Raw genomic sequence first — 13,576 nt, 5'->3', positions numbered from 1 at the left:
CACAAGTCCCGGGGTTCAGTTGGCTGAATTACTCACCAAATTTGGGGAAATGGCATCTGAGATGGCCGCCCAAAAGAAGTTGATCGACGAGCTCATTAGTAGCGGAGTGCAGCCCGAGTCTGCGCCCGTCAAACAACCGGAATCCGAACCATTTGTCATTCCTCCAATTCAAACCACTTTTGAAGGAGTTTTCAACCCGCAGTATACTTATACTCAAAATCCTCCGTTCTATCCTCCCTATGAGCAAGGATTTCAGCCTCAAGGTGGTACAAACATGCCTCTGGATCCACAAGCTTTTTATCAGACTACCGCAGAGCCTGTTGTGCCAGAGCACACTGTTCAAACCAAGCCAGAAATGGGAGAGTCGTCTGCCCCAGTTGATATGAAGTTACTTAAGCGGTTGGATCGTTTCGATGAGTTCATCAGGAAAAGCCAAGGTTTAAGCAAACAAGGGGTGTTAGACTACAATGATCTGTACCTATTTCCAAATGTACAGCTGCCCGCGGGGTTCAAGACCCCGAAATTCAATAAATATGATGGTACAGGCAACCCTAAGACACACTTGCGTTTGTTTGCCAACAAGTTGGGCAGACCGGTGGATGACGAAAACTTGCCATTAAGGTTATTTCCAGAGAGTCTAGAAGGAGACGCCCTCAATTGGTATTCAAACTTAAAGCCAGAGGAGATGAAGACTTGGCTTGATCTGTCCAACGCCTTCATCAGACAATACGAATATAACTGCGAGCTAGCACCGACCAGAACTACTTTGGAAGGCACCAAGAGGCGACCATCTGAGGATCATAAGACATACGCCAAAAGATAGAGGAAGATAGCTGCCAAGGTTGAGCCTCCGATGACCGAAGATGAAATTATTCGCACTTTCATAAAGGCGCATGATCCTCCATACTTCGAAGAAATCTTATGTATGACCGAGTGTTCATTTGCTGCGATTGTGAATAAACTCGAAGAGTATGATGATTTTGTGAGAGTCGGGAAAATTGTTAACGTCTCTGCCCTAAAATCACAAGTAGAAACTTTGCAAGGGTAAGGGAGCAGTGGAAAGAAGCCGCAGTTTAAAAAGAAAGAGGAGGATGCAACTTTTATCTGGAACCAGAACCCTTCACCCAAACCCCGATACCAACACAATCCAACCTACCAACCACATTACCCTTATTATTCAAACCCGCACCATGTATATACTACCAATATCCATCACCCTCGATCTCGCCCAAGCTATCCTAACCCACCTTTAGCCCCTTTTCAAATTTCTCAACCAAATCCACCCCAAAACCGACCTCGCCCTCCATATAACCCAAGATTTTCTCCCCCAAATAGACCTGTTTATAGCCATCCTCAACCTCCTGAACCTTACAACCAAGCCCGTAGCCGTACATTTATCGATTTAGGCAGGCCTCTAGACCAATTGTATGACCAGTTGAAGGCCGCCGAAAAAATTGGTATGGCACCCCCTCCGACCTATCCATATGGCATATTCGCTAGGTATAACCCACAAGCCGTCTATGCTTATCATTCAGGGGCACCCGGACATTCAACTGTTGATTGCAAGGCTCTTAAGCATAGAATTCAAGATATGATTGAAGCCGGAGAGATTGTAATCAGGAAAAGGGAGGCACAAGGGCCGAATATAAATAGGAACCCCTTGCCGGAACATACTAATATCATTGGGGTCATTCTGGACGACGCAGAGTATGAGGAGCAAGTCCAAAAATTGGCAAGAGAAGTTGAGGTGTTTGGGGTCACAGACCAACCATTTGTAATAGATGTGTCATTTGAGGAGGATAAAAGGTCTTTTATTTTGGATCTTACTCTAGCTGAGAGCGAGACTTTGGAGCCAGTGGTCATCGAATTCCCAGAGCAGGAGCCTGTTCTAAGTTTGCAGCGAGTGCCATGGAACTACGATAAACCTATCATACAAATTGGAGAAAAGTCAGTTGCCAAAGAAGAGGTGTCAGTGGTCACTAGATCAGGGAGGATTGCAAGTCCGTTTGGAGCTACCGTTCCGATTCAAACAAATAAACCTGAGCTGCCCGCTAAACCAACAATTACTGAGAAGGAAGTCTTGAATTTTCTTAAAAGGCTCCAAAGAAGCGAATATAATGTAGTCGAGAAGCTAAGCAAGTCGCCCGCCCAAATATCCATGTTGGATCTGCTCTTTTCTTCGGATATGCATAGGGATGCGTTGCTCGAAGTGTTGACTAAAGCTCAAATCCCTAAGGACATTTCAGTTGCTAATTTCTCACATATAGTTGGGAGTGTGTTATTTACAAAACAAATCACTTTCTCTGATGATGAATTACCGGCAGAAGGCATTGGACATAACAAGGCTCTGTACATAGCTGTGAGGTGCAACGGAAAAATGTTGCCAAAGATGTTGATTGACAATGAATCTGCGCTTAATATCTGTCCTTGGAGTACCTTGAAAAAGCTAGGGTTGCAAGATATTAACCTGAGGCCTTCAGGGACCATAGTTAGAGGTTTTGATGGAGCACAAAGAGAACCTATAGGAGAAGTGGATTTAGTAGTCGAGATGGGGCCCGCACAGTTTCAAATAGCCTGCCAAGTTATGCACTTTCCTAGTGTTTACAATGTTTTGCTTGGAAGGCCGTGGATTCATAAGTCCGGAGCTGTGCCTTCTTCATTGCATCAATTGTTGAAATTCATAGTAAATGACAAATTGATAACTATATTTGCCGAGGAAGATTGCCTCGTGATTGCTAATTCTGGGTCCAAAGAAGATGGTAGCCGAAACGCCACAGTGACCCCTCATAGCACAGCTGATATCGTCTCCGTAAGTTGGATAACAAAAGAGGAACGAGCTCTGTCAAAGGCCAGTGTCATGATGGCTAAGGAAATGATCCGCGGAGGATATGAGTTTGACAAAGGGCTGGGACGTGATCTACAAGGAATTCTGAAACCAGTAAAAATTGTGGAGAAAAAGGATTCATTCGGTTTGGGTTTCCGACCAACCGCTAAAAACATCAAAAAAATGAAGGAATGCAAGGGAGTAGAGAAAGAAGGCAGGCAAAAGGCCTTTGATATTCCACCATTACATTATACTTTTCCACGACCAATCGAGGTGATCACGTCAGAGATTAACCCAGTTGACGAAATCGAAACTAGTTTGACCCAATTGTTCGTTGGGGCAACATTTGAAGACAGTTTCCCAGAGGCCGAGTTTTCCAACATCCCTGAAGGATCAATTTCCAATTGGACAGCCGAGTTCCTGCCCATTCAGAAGGAGTTTCGGTAAACCTAAAGGGGTTTGTCATTCATGCGAATTCATGAAAATACTTCTGCATCTGTAAATAGCTAATGAAAGCATCTTTACCTTTGACTAAAATATTGCACATGTAAATATTGTTAAATTTTCATTTCATTTCCACTTGCTTTCTTTTTGTTTTCGCTTTCAATCAAAGGTTTTATGAAAATACACAAGTTGTTCTTGTCATGTTGTTTTGTTTGTTCGTTGGTTTATATTTCTGTTATATTGCTTGTTCATTTGTTTGTTGTATGTTTGTTTGCTTATTATCCCACATTCGTTAATTCTTTCAGATGGCCAAAAATAAAACTATTCGACCCTTTGGATATCACTATTCTGGAATTCAATAATGACAATCTCTATATCACTCACGACTTGGAGGTCTGGGAATCCGAGCTCCAAAGCGAGAGTGATAATGAGGAGGTATTCGATTCTTTTGCAAAGGACTTTGAACAATATGAGGAGAAACCGAAATCGAACCTGGAAAAACAGAAAAGGTTAATATTGGCACTAAAAATGAAGTTAAGGAGGTGCAAATTAGTATTCATTTGAATGAGAGGCAGAAAAAGGAGATGCTTGAATTTTTGACTGTGTTCCAGGATGTATTTGCATGGTCCTATGATGATATGACTGGTATTTCAACTGATGTGGTAGTGCATAAGTTGCTCACAGACCCTACTTTTTCACCCGTAAAGCAAAAACCCCGAAAATTCAAACCAGATATGAGCCTCAAAATAAAAGAGCAAATTGAAAAACAGCTCAAAACCAACATTATCATTGTTTCCCATTACCCTATTTGGCTTTCGAATCCAGTCCCTGTTCCAAAAAAGAATGGAGAGGTGCGAGTTTGTGTAGATTATAGAGACCTCAATAAGGCCAGTCCTAAAGATGATTTTCCTCTGCCAAATATTCACATTCTCCTGCACAATACCACTGGACATGAGATTGAATCTTTTTGTGATTGTTTCGCTGGATACCACCAGATTTTGATGGCAGAAGAGGATAGGGAGAAGACTGCTTTTATCACCCCTTGGGGCACATTTTGCTACCGAGTGATGCCATTTGGTTTAAAGAATTCCGGAGCTACTTATCAAAGGACCATGACCACCCTGTTTCATGATATGATTCACCGGGAGATGGAGGTCAACGTGGATGACATCATAATCAAGTCTAAAAGAGCAGAGAACCATTTGGTTGATTTGAAAAAGCTGTTCGAAAGGTTGCGAAAGTACAATTTGAAACTAAATCCTGCAAAGTGCGCCTTTGGGGCACCAACTGGTAAATTGTTGGGCTTCATTGTTAGTAAAAGAGGCATAGAGATAGATCCAGTAAAAATCAAAGCAATTCGAGATATGCCAGTGCCGAAAACTCAGAAGGACGTGAAAAGTTTTTTAGGAAAGATCAATTTTATTGGGAGATTCATTGCCCAGCTTGTCGCGCCCCACTTTTTGAGTGTGTGAAAGTAGTGTGTATGTGAACGTGTGTGAGGATGAAAATAAAAGGCCGTGGGATTGTGAAATGCGACGGTTTGGCCAAACAAAGTTCAAAAAGGGTTTTTGAATGGAAAATGGAGTCGCCACTTGGTATAGAGTTAGGGTGTACCAAGTCACCCAAGAAAAAGTGATTTTTTGGAAAGAAAAGCAAACAAACCCTTTTTAAAGAACTTTTAGGTCTACGTAACCAAAGAAATGGATCGGGGGTCACATTTGATAAGGGAGAAGGCAAAGGCAAAGCCTAAGGCACTCCCTTACCCTAGCCAAAGCTAGTTGCGTGACTTAGCCCCACTTTTCCTAATTTCTTCTACCCAAAGTATGTGTTGCATGTTGGATATGACTAATGGATATGAAAAAAAATGCAATCCTAAATCTAAAATGTCTCTTATGAGGCTTTTTGGTCCCAATCACATGAGTTGTGATGGCCAATAAGGAAAACTCTCATAGAGGTCACGGGTAATGCAAATGAAGACCCAAATATGAGTGCAAGTGTGAAAATGTGAGAAGAATACAAAACAAAAACAAATGTAAGTGCAAGTGTGCAAATGTAAGAAAAGTGCAATGTGTGCCAATTGAGAAAATAAAGGTGTTTGTGTGCAAGTGGATGAAAATATGGTATAATAGTAGTAAATGCATCTAAGTACAATTGGGTGCAATTTTGTGAGGTAGAAAATAAATAAGTGATAAGGAAAGAAGAGAAGTGTGTGAACATGGCATGTGGAGTGAGAAAAATATAAGTAGTGAGAGAATGTGGATAAAGAAAGTGAGGAAGTGATATGATAAAATGAGAGTGTATGAACCTAGAGGAGTGCATCAAGTCGGGTACGGGAATGACTTCTAACCTCATAATTTTAATTTTCCCTTTGATTAGAAGGAAGAACTAGCGTGCTAAGGCTATTTTGTAGCCACACTCGCTCGTTTCCCTTACCGAAAGGGGACTTTCAAGCAAATGTACCCTATAACTAGCATGAGGATGCAAAAAACCTAAAATGAAGGGGAAAGGATTGGAGGAGCATGCAAAATGCTAGAAAACTAAAAAAATGTATGAAATGTAGTGAAACATGTAAGTATGCACTAACGAGAGGGGACGGCCCATTGGATCTAGCATTGGACTAGCCCTTTTCTAAAATTCTCTCGCAAGCATTGGCCTAGCGAGAGCTCGAGGGAAAGACCATGGCCAGTGTTGGACTAGCCACGGTGACGCACATTTATCACATTCCTCTATGACTATAGAAAGCAAGTAGACATGCCCATCACCTATAAACACGTAGCACATAACACTTAGCATGCTCGACTAAATGCAAAAGCCTAATAAAGCAAATTAACATGTAGCAACAAAAGCAAGCAATCAAGCTAATGAACCTATTACATTGGCTAACTAAAACAAATGGGGAAGGGGAAAAGTGAATAAAAATGCTCTCCAAGCCCTATCTATTACAAGCCAAGAGGTGTACACATACCCCATAAAAGAATAACTTAATAAAAGTAAAAGTAAATGAAATGAATGTAAGGAATTAAGGAAAAAACAAGGAAAGCAAAGTAGACATGCAATTCTCACTTAGCAAGTTGGATCACATAGGAGAGAGACAAAAAAATAAAAGAAGTTATACCTCCCTTGAGTTGATGCCTTAAATGGAGTGAAATCACTTATTTATCCTCCAAAATAAAAGAAATGGTCAAGGTACCAATTTATTTGGGAAAATTAAAGAAAATAGGCAAACACAAGCTCACTTGGTCATAAAGCCCCTAAAGTCATGACTTAAGTGCAATTGAAACAAAGCATAGTAGTCAATTGAAGCAAGCAAGCAATGAAGTTGTAAAATTAAAAGCTACCAAGGACCAAATTGAGAAAATCATTCAATTGGTTGGGTCATAGTGGAACAAGGGGAGACTTGGGGAGCCAAAGTGCAAATTTTCTGGAAATTGTTCATGCAAAATGCATGCAAATGTAACGAGGAAGCCTTCTGCAACGGAAACCATTCAGCAACTCTTGAAACTTTCTGCAACTTTCGGCTTCCATTTACGCAGGAGAACAGCCATGAACACGAAATTAAATGAAACATGCAAGCTTGTCAACTGATTCCACAAAATTCAACTCAACACAAATCATACAATGACACAAGATCAAGGATTCAAGATCTCTTCTCTCCAACAGATTCGTAAAGACCGGAAAAAAACACCTTTTGTTGCTTCTACTAAATTCTAGCATGTTGGGTTCAAATTCTGATGGATTCTTGGAAGCATTTTATGCAAGTTCTTATGAAAACCATGAGGAAAACAAGCGTATGTTTCAGCCACCAAAGATGAAACCTGCTGCATTTTTGTTTACCAACACATATTTCTGGTTCGAATGCATGACTTTGATCTAAACTTTTGCACCAAACATCAAACCTCTAAGCTAGGCAACCAAATACCATTGTCTACTTCACTGAAATCAACAAGGAAACCGAGCATAGAATCAGCAAAAGAAAAGGAACTTGGGGCAGCGACTGATTTACTCATTCTATAAACCATGTTTAGGTTGTGGCCTGCTATTACAACAAACGCACACAATGGTATCACCATCCAACAACGAACAGACCCAACAGAAAAATATCGAACCAAAACAGCATTTTAATCACCCAAGGGAACCAGTCTTGCCGACCTCGCTGCAATAAGCCAAAAACTCTAACCATATTCTGAAGCTTTAACATCTTAACCCATCTCACTTGACAGCAAAAATTTTTAACAAAAAAGATCTAACTCCAAGTTTATCATCAAGGTGTAATAACAAACACACAAAAGGAAAGAAAATCTGAACTGGGGAAAAACTTGCCCAGATTCATTCATGACCTTCCTACAAATTCCTGAGTTTTCACCTGACCGGCAGCAGACAAACAACTTGGAGCATCAGAGATCATTAAAAAAGGAAACCCATGGATCAACCCATTTCATTTTCATGAAGGAAAGAAAACGTAAAAGCTGATAGCTTTTAGTTGACGAATCCCCAATCAAACACGCTCAAAACACAACTACTGAAGTTATGCTAACAAACAATGCATTCTGCAGACAAACAATGCATTCTAATGGCCCAGATACTAGTCATGCTAATCAAACTAGAAGCCCACGTCTAGTTTTTAGAAGAAACAAAACAAAAATAGGGTTTAAGACTACCTCTTTTCCTGCCTTTTGGAGCCGAATCACCATGGATATGCTGGGATGAGCAAAATTCACCGAGTCCAGCTTGCAAGCTCCGATCTTCAGGTCCGAAGCCTGCCTCCTTCCTCCTTCCCAAGCTCTCGGCCTATGTTTTTCCTTCCTTGCTTGTCTAGTTCGTCACTCTCAGCTTTCTTTCTCGCGGTTTTCCCGTTTTCTGTTCTCCTCCTCACAGGCCCCTCAGCTCTCTCTCTCGGTTGTTTTCAGTTTTCCCTTCCAGCCGTCTCCCCTTATCTGCGGCTTCCCCTCCAATCTCACACAGAAACTCAGCCCTCTCTCTCGCTCTCTCTTTCACTCTTTCTCAGCCCTCGTTTCTTTTCCTTCGCCCTCACCTTTCACTCTTTGCTGTTCTTTCATCTGCCGCCTTCCTAGTTCCTCTCTAAGACTCCAGCCGTCATAAAACTCCCCCTAACTCCCTCACTCTTGCTCTCCTTTTCTGTCTTTCTTTCTCCTCTTTTTCTTTCTAACTCCGCCGCTGCGCCTCTGTCTTCCTCCCCCTTTTCTCTAAACCCTTAGCTCCCTCTTTATATCAGACTCTCACCCTAAAAAACCTCATCTCGATGGTTCATAACCAACTTCAGATCACCGTCCCTCTCTCAGCCATCGGATTGGCCTCAACTTCTAAATTTTTCTTTGGCTTGTCGATGAAAGCCAGGTGTAACAGTACTAACATGATCGAAGGGAGCTAAAGAAAACCAGGAAAATAGCTGAAAAAAAAACGCAGCCGCACTTTTCTTCTGCCGCGGCTGAAACAAAACGTTTTTTTTTTTTTTTAGAATCTCTTAAACAGCCCAAACCCGCTATCGGGTTTCCCCTTTTTTTTTTTCAATCAGAATCTCTTAAACTGCCTAAAACCCGCTCTCGGGTTTCCCCCCCCTTTTTCTTATTTTTTTAACAAAATAAATAACAAACCTTCCTAATTTGAATCTAAAAATTTAAAGAATATTTTTTGTGAGCAATTCTCTCTTTTTCGAAAAGTCTTGAAATTAATAGACACATAAGCAAAAATGAATAAAATTAACAAATAAAACTAAATTAAAAGATTTGATGTCCAAAATGCTTTAAAAAAATGTCTAAGATAAAATTTTGAGATAATTAAAACAAAAATAGTAAATAAATCAACGAGTAAAAATTTGGTGTCTACAGTTTGCCCCTCTTTGTCTGAGTTTTGAAAAAATTTGAGACAAAGAAGTGGACACCAAATGCTTACCTGTGTCATTCGACCACAAAATGGTTCCGACGGACAGAAATTTAAGACGGGACCGACCCGAACATGAATTTAAAACGGGAATGACCCGAACAGGAATTTGAAACGGGACTGACCCGAACAAGAAATTTAAAACGGGATTGACCCGAACAGAAAATTTAAAACGGGACTGACCCGAACAGGAAATTTAAAACGGGATTGATCCGATCAGGAATTTAAAACGGGACTGACCCGAACAGAAATTTAAAATGGGACTGACCCGAATAGGAATTTAAAATCATGGGATTGACCCGAACAGGAATTTAAAATCATGGGACTGACCCGAATAAAATTAAATCATGGGACTGACCCGAATAAAGTTTAAAAATCATGGGACTGACCCGAATAAAATTAAATCATGGGACTGACCCGACATTTAAAATCATGGGACTTAAAATTATCATGGGACTGACCCGATGGGACTGAACCCGGAATTAAATCATGGGACTGACCCGAACAAATCATTGGCCCGAACAAAAAATCATGGGACTGACCCGAACAAAAATTTAAATCATGGGACTGACCCGAATAAAATTAAAAATCATGGGACTGACCCGAACAAAATTTAAAATCATGGGACTGACTCGAACAAAATTAAATCATGGGACTGACCCGAACAAAATTTAAAATCATGGGACTGACCCGAACAAATTAAAATCATGGGACTGACCCGAATAAAATTAAAATCATGAGACTGACCCGAATAAAATTTAAAATCATGGGACTGACCCGAATAAAATTTAAAAATCATGGGACTGACCCGAATAAAATTAAATCATGGGACTGACCCGAATAAAATTTAAAAATCATGGGACACACTAGTGGGACTGACCCACGGCTAGGGGCGACGAAAATGAAATGCACACTAGTGGGACTGACTCATGGCTAGTGGCAGTGCAAAATGAAATGCGCACTAGTGGGACTGACCCACGGCTAGTGGCAATGGAAATAAAATGCTCACTAGTGGGACTGACCCACGGCTAGTGGCGATGCAAAATAAAATGCGAGTATGTATACAGAAACTGTATAAAATTTACTTGAAAAACCATCCAAAAATTTGCCCTAGTGTGATGAATCGGTCAGTGGGATTAAACCCGAGCCTGCCTTGGTTGGTGGCACAAAATCCAAACCCAACGTAATGTTCGTGAAGTTGGCGGCACGAAATCCAGGCCCAACGTGATGTTGGTGATGTTGGCGGCACAAAATCCAGGCCCAACGTGATGAAGTGAAGTTGGCGGCACGAAATCCAGGCCCAACGTGATTTTTGTGAAGTTGGCGGCACAAAATCCAGACCCAACGTGATGTTGATGAATGGTCAGTGGGATAAGACCCAGTCCTGCCATCCAATTGGTCAAGAAATCAAGCGTAATTGTCAAGAAAAGGGGAATAGAAGGGAACGCGGCGGATGCTGAGACATTGCCAACAAGAATTCAACAAGAATACGAATTTGATTTTTGATTTTTGATTTTATTTTGGATTTTTCCTTTGATCGATTTTTGAAATTTTTCGAGAGAATCTTTTCAAAAATAACTTGCCCCAGTGTAGGGCCCTTCTTTCTTTCTTCCCTTTCTTCGGCATCGGCCTTCCACATCACCAGATGCTCTTTCGTCGATTTCAACTATGAATACCTGCACAGGGGGCTTACCAAAGTATGACATGCACCTTATTTTAAAATATTGCAACTACTACTCATGGAAAGAGCAGTGTGATTGATTTGAAAGTCTTGCTTGACTCTTTGATGAAATCCTCAAATGGACTATAAAAATATTTGCCCAGTGTGGGCTTATTTTGCGAAATCTTACAAATAAAAATTTTGCCCCAGTGTGGGCCCATTTGATTGCAAAAATTGATTTGGATGCCTCCATTTATTTGAACAAAGAGAAATCGTACTTTCCAAAACTTAGAAAGTAATCATATATACAACGTGAAGAAATGTGAACGTTGAGTTTGAACTCATGCAGAAATTTCATGATGAATCTCTCAGAATAACACCAAATTACAGAAGATTTCTTCCTCACTTTTAGCATCTGTGCTTAGAGTAATGGGTCACCACTTCTCGTTAGCTCATTTTTCAGGACCAATTAAGTGAGTGCTATTTTTGAATTTGAGGTGGTTACAGGAAATGGGAGGTCAAGATTTGTCTTACTTTTGTGCCCAAATTGCATCTAATCCATTCAATTCCACGTCTTAGTGAAAGCAAAGAGTTTGTCACCCTTATTTCTTAAGAAAACGTAGTCCACATATGAGCTTTATAGGCTTGCAACAATATGGATAGAAACTATAGCTAAGCATGCGAAACTGGTTATACCCTTATGATCACAAATGATTGATGGACTCCTTAGAAGCATGACCTTTGTTTTGAGTTGTCATGAAGGAATAAGTCAACGATGGACTTTTATGGGCTTGTAATGTGGCTTGAAGACGATAGTTAAAGAAATAATTTTCAAGGACATTGCACCGAAGATCGCATTTTTTCTCAAAATTGCCCTCATTTTGGACTCCAAGATCTTGGACTTTGTTTGACTTTTTATCGTCACTCAACAGGGTCTTTCAGCATCAAATCTTTTTGCATTTTCTTTTGCATTCATTTCGCTCATTTTTCTTTTTTCTTTTCCTTTTTTTCAAAAGTGCCCTCGCGGGGTTTCACATGAAGAGCAGTGTCAACCTCACATCTAATCAATTCAGAAATACAGCTAAAATTTTTCGACATCAGAAATTTTCTTGACAGGGCCATTGCAAAGAACAGAAGTCAGGACTTTCGGCTTTTGTAATGGGGTCTGGTGGGGTGCTTAGAAAAGTTAAGGCTTGAAAGCGGATTTCTAAAGTGGTTTAAAGAATCTGAGATCGCATTATTGTGTCAAACCTATTTTAGGGCTAAATCAGAATTTGCCCCAGTTTATGCTCAATTGAGGCTTTTTCTCTTTCATTTTCTTTCTTCTTTTGATTTTTCGGCCTTTTGCCATTTTTGAACTTTTCACAAAATTTACCCCAGTTTATTTTTAAACTGAGGTTCTCTTTTCTTCTTTTGTCTTTTGATTTTGTTGCATTATCGCTTTTCACTTCTTGAAACTTTTCCTTTTCAACTCAAACTTGCCCCAGTGTGGGGTTTGCGATTCTCAGGGGCTACCAAACGAAATAATTTATTCTGAAAGCTCAAAAGGGATAACTAGGGATAGAATGTTTGATTGGAAAAGAAGAGGGCCTGACTTTTATTTCGTTCCTTACAATAACTCTGAAAGGAAACTTTCTTTAATGCGAAATTTCTTGCATGTATCTGAATTAATTGACTGAGGAAGGCCCTTGTTCATCAATATCTGTGAAACATAGGTGATCCGCCGGACAAAACGCTTTCCTTTTCTTTTCCTTTCTTCTTTTTCCCAAAATTGAAACCCAAGTGGAATCAAATGTCTCCAATTTGGGATTCCCTCTTTTCTTTTAATTTTACCATTTTTGCTTTTCTCCGTTTTGGAAAACTCTCCAATCTTCCTCCCCAATGTGGGGTGCGATCATAGATGCTTTGAAAAGAACCACCAATTTTAGCTCAAATGAGGATGCAAGGGATAAATGGTGTTTAGGTTGTAGAAACAATGGCCAAAGTATCATTCTTACACCTCATGACAACCAAGTAAACGAATTGCTCGTTGAGAATCCATTCCCTTTTGAAAATCTTCCCAATGTAGGGTAGTGATCATCAAATCTCTTATTTGAAACGAAATTATTCTTTCAAAGGCTCAAATGGGAGAGCAAATGATAAAATCTGTATAGGTAGAGAAACGAATGCTCGAAGTATCATTCCAAATTTTCAAAACAAACAAGAATAATGCACATTTTGCTTTCACTTAGATGTGAATTGAATATAATTAGACACAGCGGACATTTTTCAAACAAAGATCGCCCCAATTTGCAATTTATCAATCAATGTGACTGATTTTATTTTGGGGTTAATACAAGTGGGCAAAATATCAATTGTACAGTGAAAGAGAAAGAGGTATTGCATTGGGTCTTTTGAGTGACCTCTTTTAATTTTTTAGCACTCTTATTGTATAGCTCGGATCACCAATCTAGTGTACACAAGGATTTTAGAAAGCATACACTTGCGAATTTTCAGGTTGGAGGTTGAAAAATCTCAATTTGAGCTTATTTCTTAAAATTCATCATGAAATCTCTTAATGAGCTCAATAAAGAATGAAATGTACACGAGTATATACAAAACAAATAATTGTCTGAATAAAAGCTTCATTATTGCCAATGTTTGAAAATTTTTAAAAGCAATGCATATGAGAAAAATTCTAAAAAAAAACTCCTTTGCACATGTATACACATTTTCTCTCTTAATATCCCCTTTTTCTTTGAGCAATGAAA

At 39.8% G+C, this 13,576-nt stretch overlaps 1 protein-coding gene across 1 annotated transcript in view; it reads left to right on the top strand.

The window, feature by feature from the left end:
• Positions 1-1,459: 1,459 nt before the first annotated feature.
• Positions 1,460-13,576, top strand: part of LOC113756217 — a 29,832-nt gene continuing 17,715 nt past the window's right edge. The window contains exon 1 of the mRNA XM_027299981.1: positions 1,460-2,809. Within this exon, the coding sequence (XP_027155782.1) occupies positions 1,460-2,809 (1,350 nt within the window). The remainder of the gene's footprint in view (positions 2,810-13,576) is intronic.

Source organism: Coffea eugenioides, unplaced genomic scaffold (genome assembly GCF_003713205.1).
Source record: "Coffea eugenioides isolate CCC68of unplaced genomic scaffold, Ceug_1.0 ScVebR1_2084;HRSCAF=3048, whole genome shotgun sequence".
Taxonomy (NCBI): domain Eukaryota; kingdom Viridiplantae; phylum Streptophyta; class Magnoliopsida; order Gentianales; family Rubiaceae; genus Coffea; species Coffea eugenioides.
The sequence above is the reverse complement of the archived record's forward strand: the minus strand, read 5'-3'. Positions and strand labels throughout refer to the sequence as shown.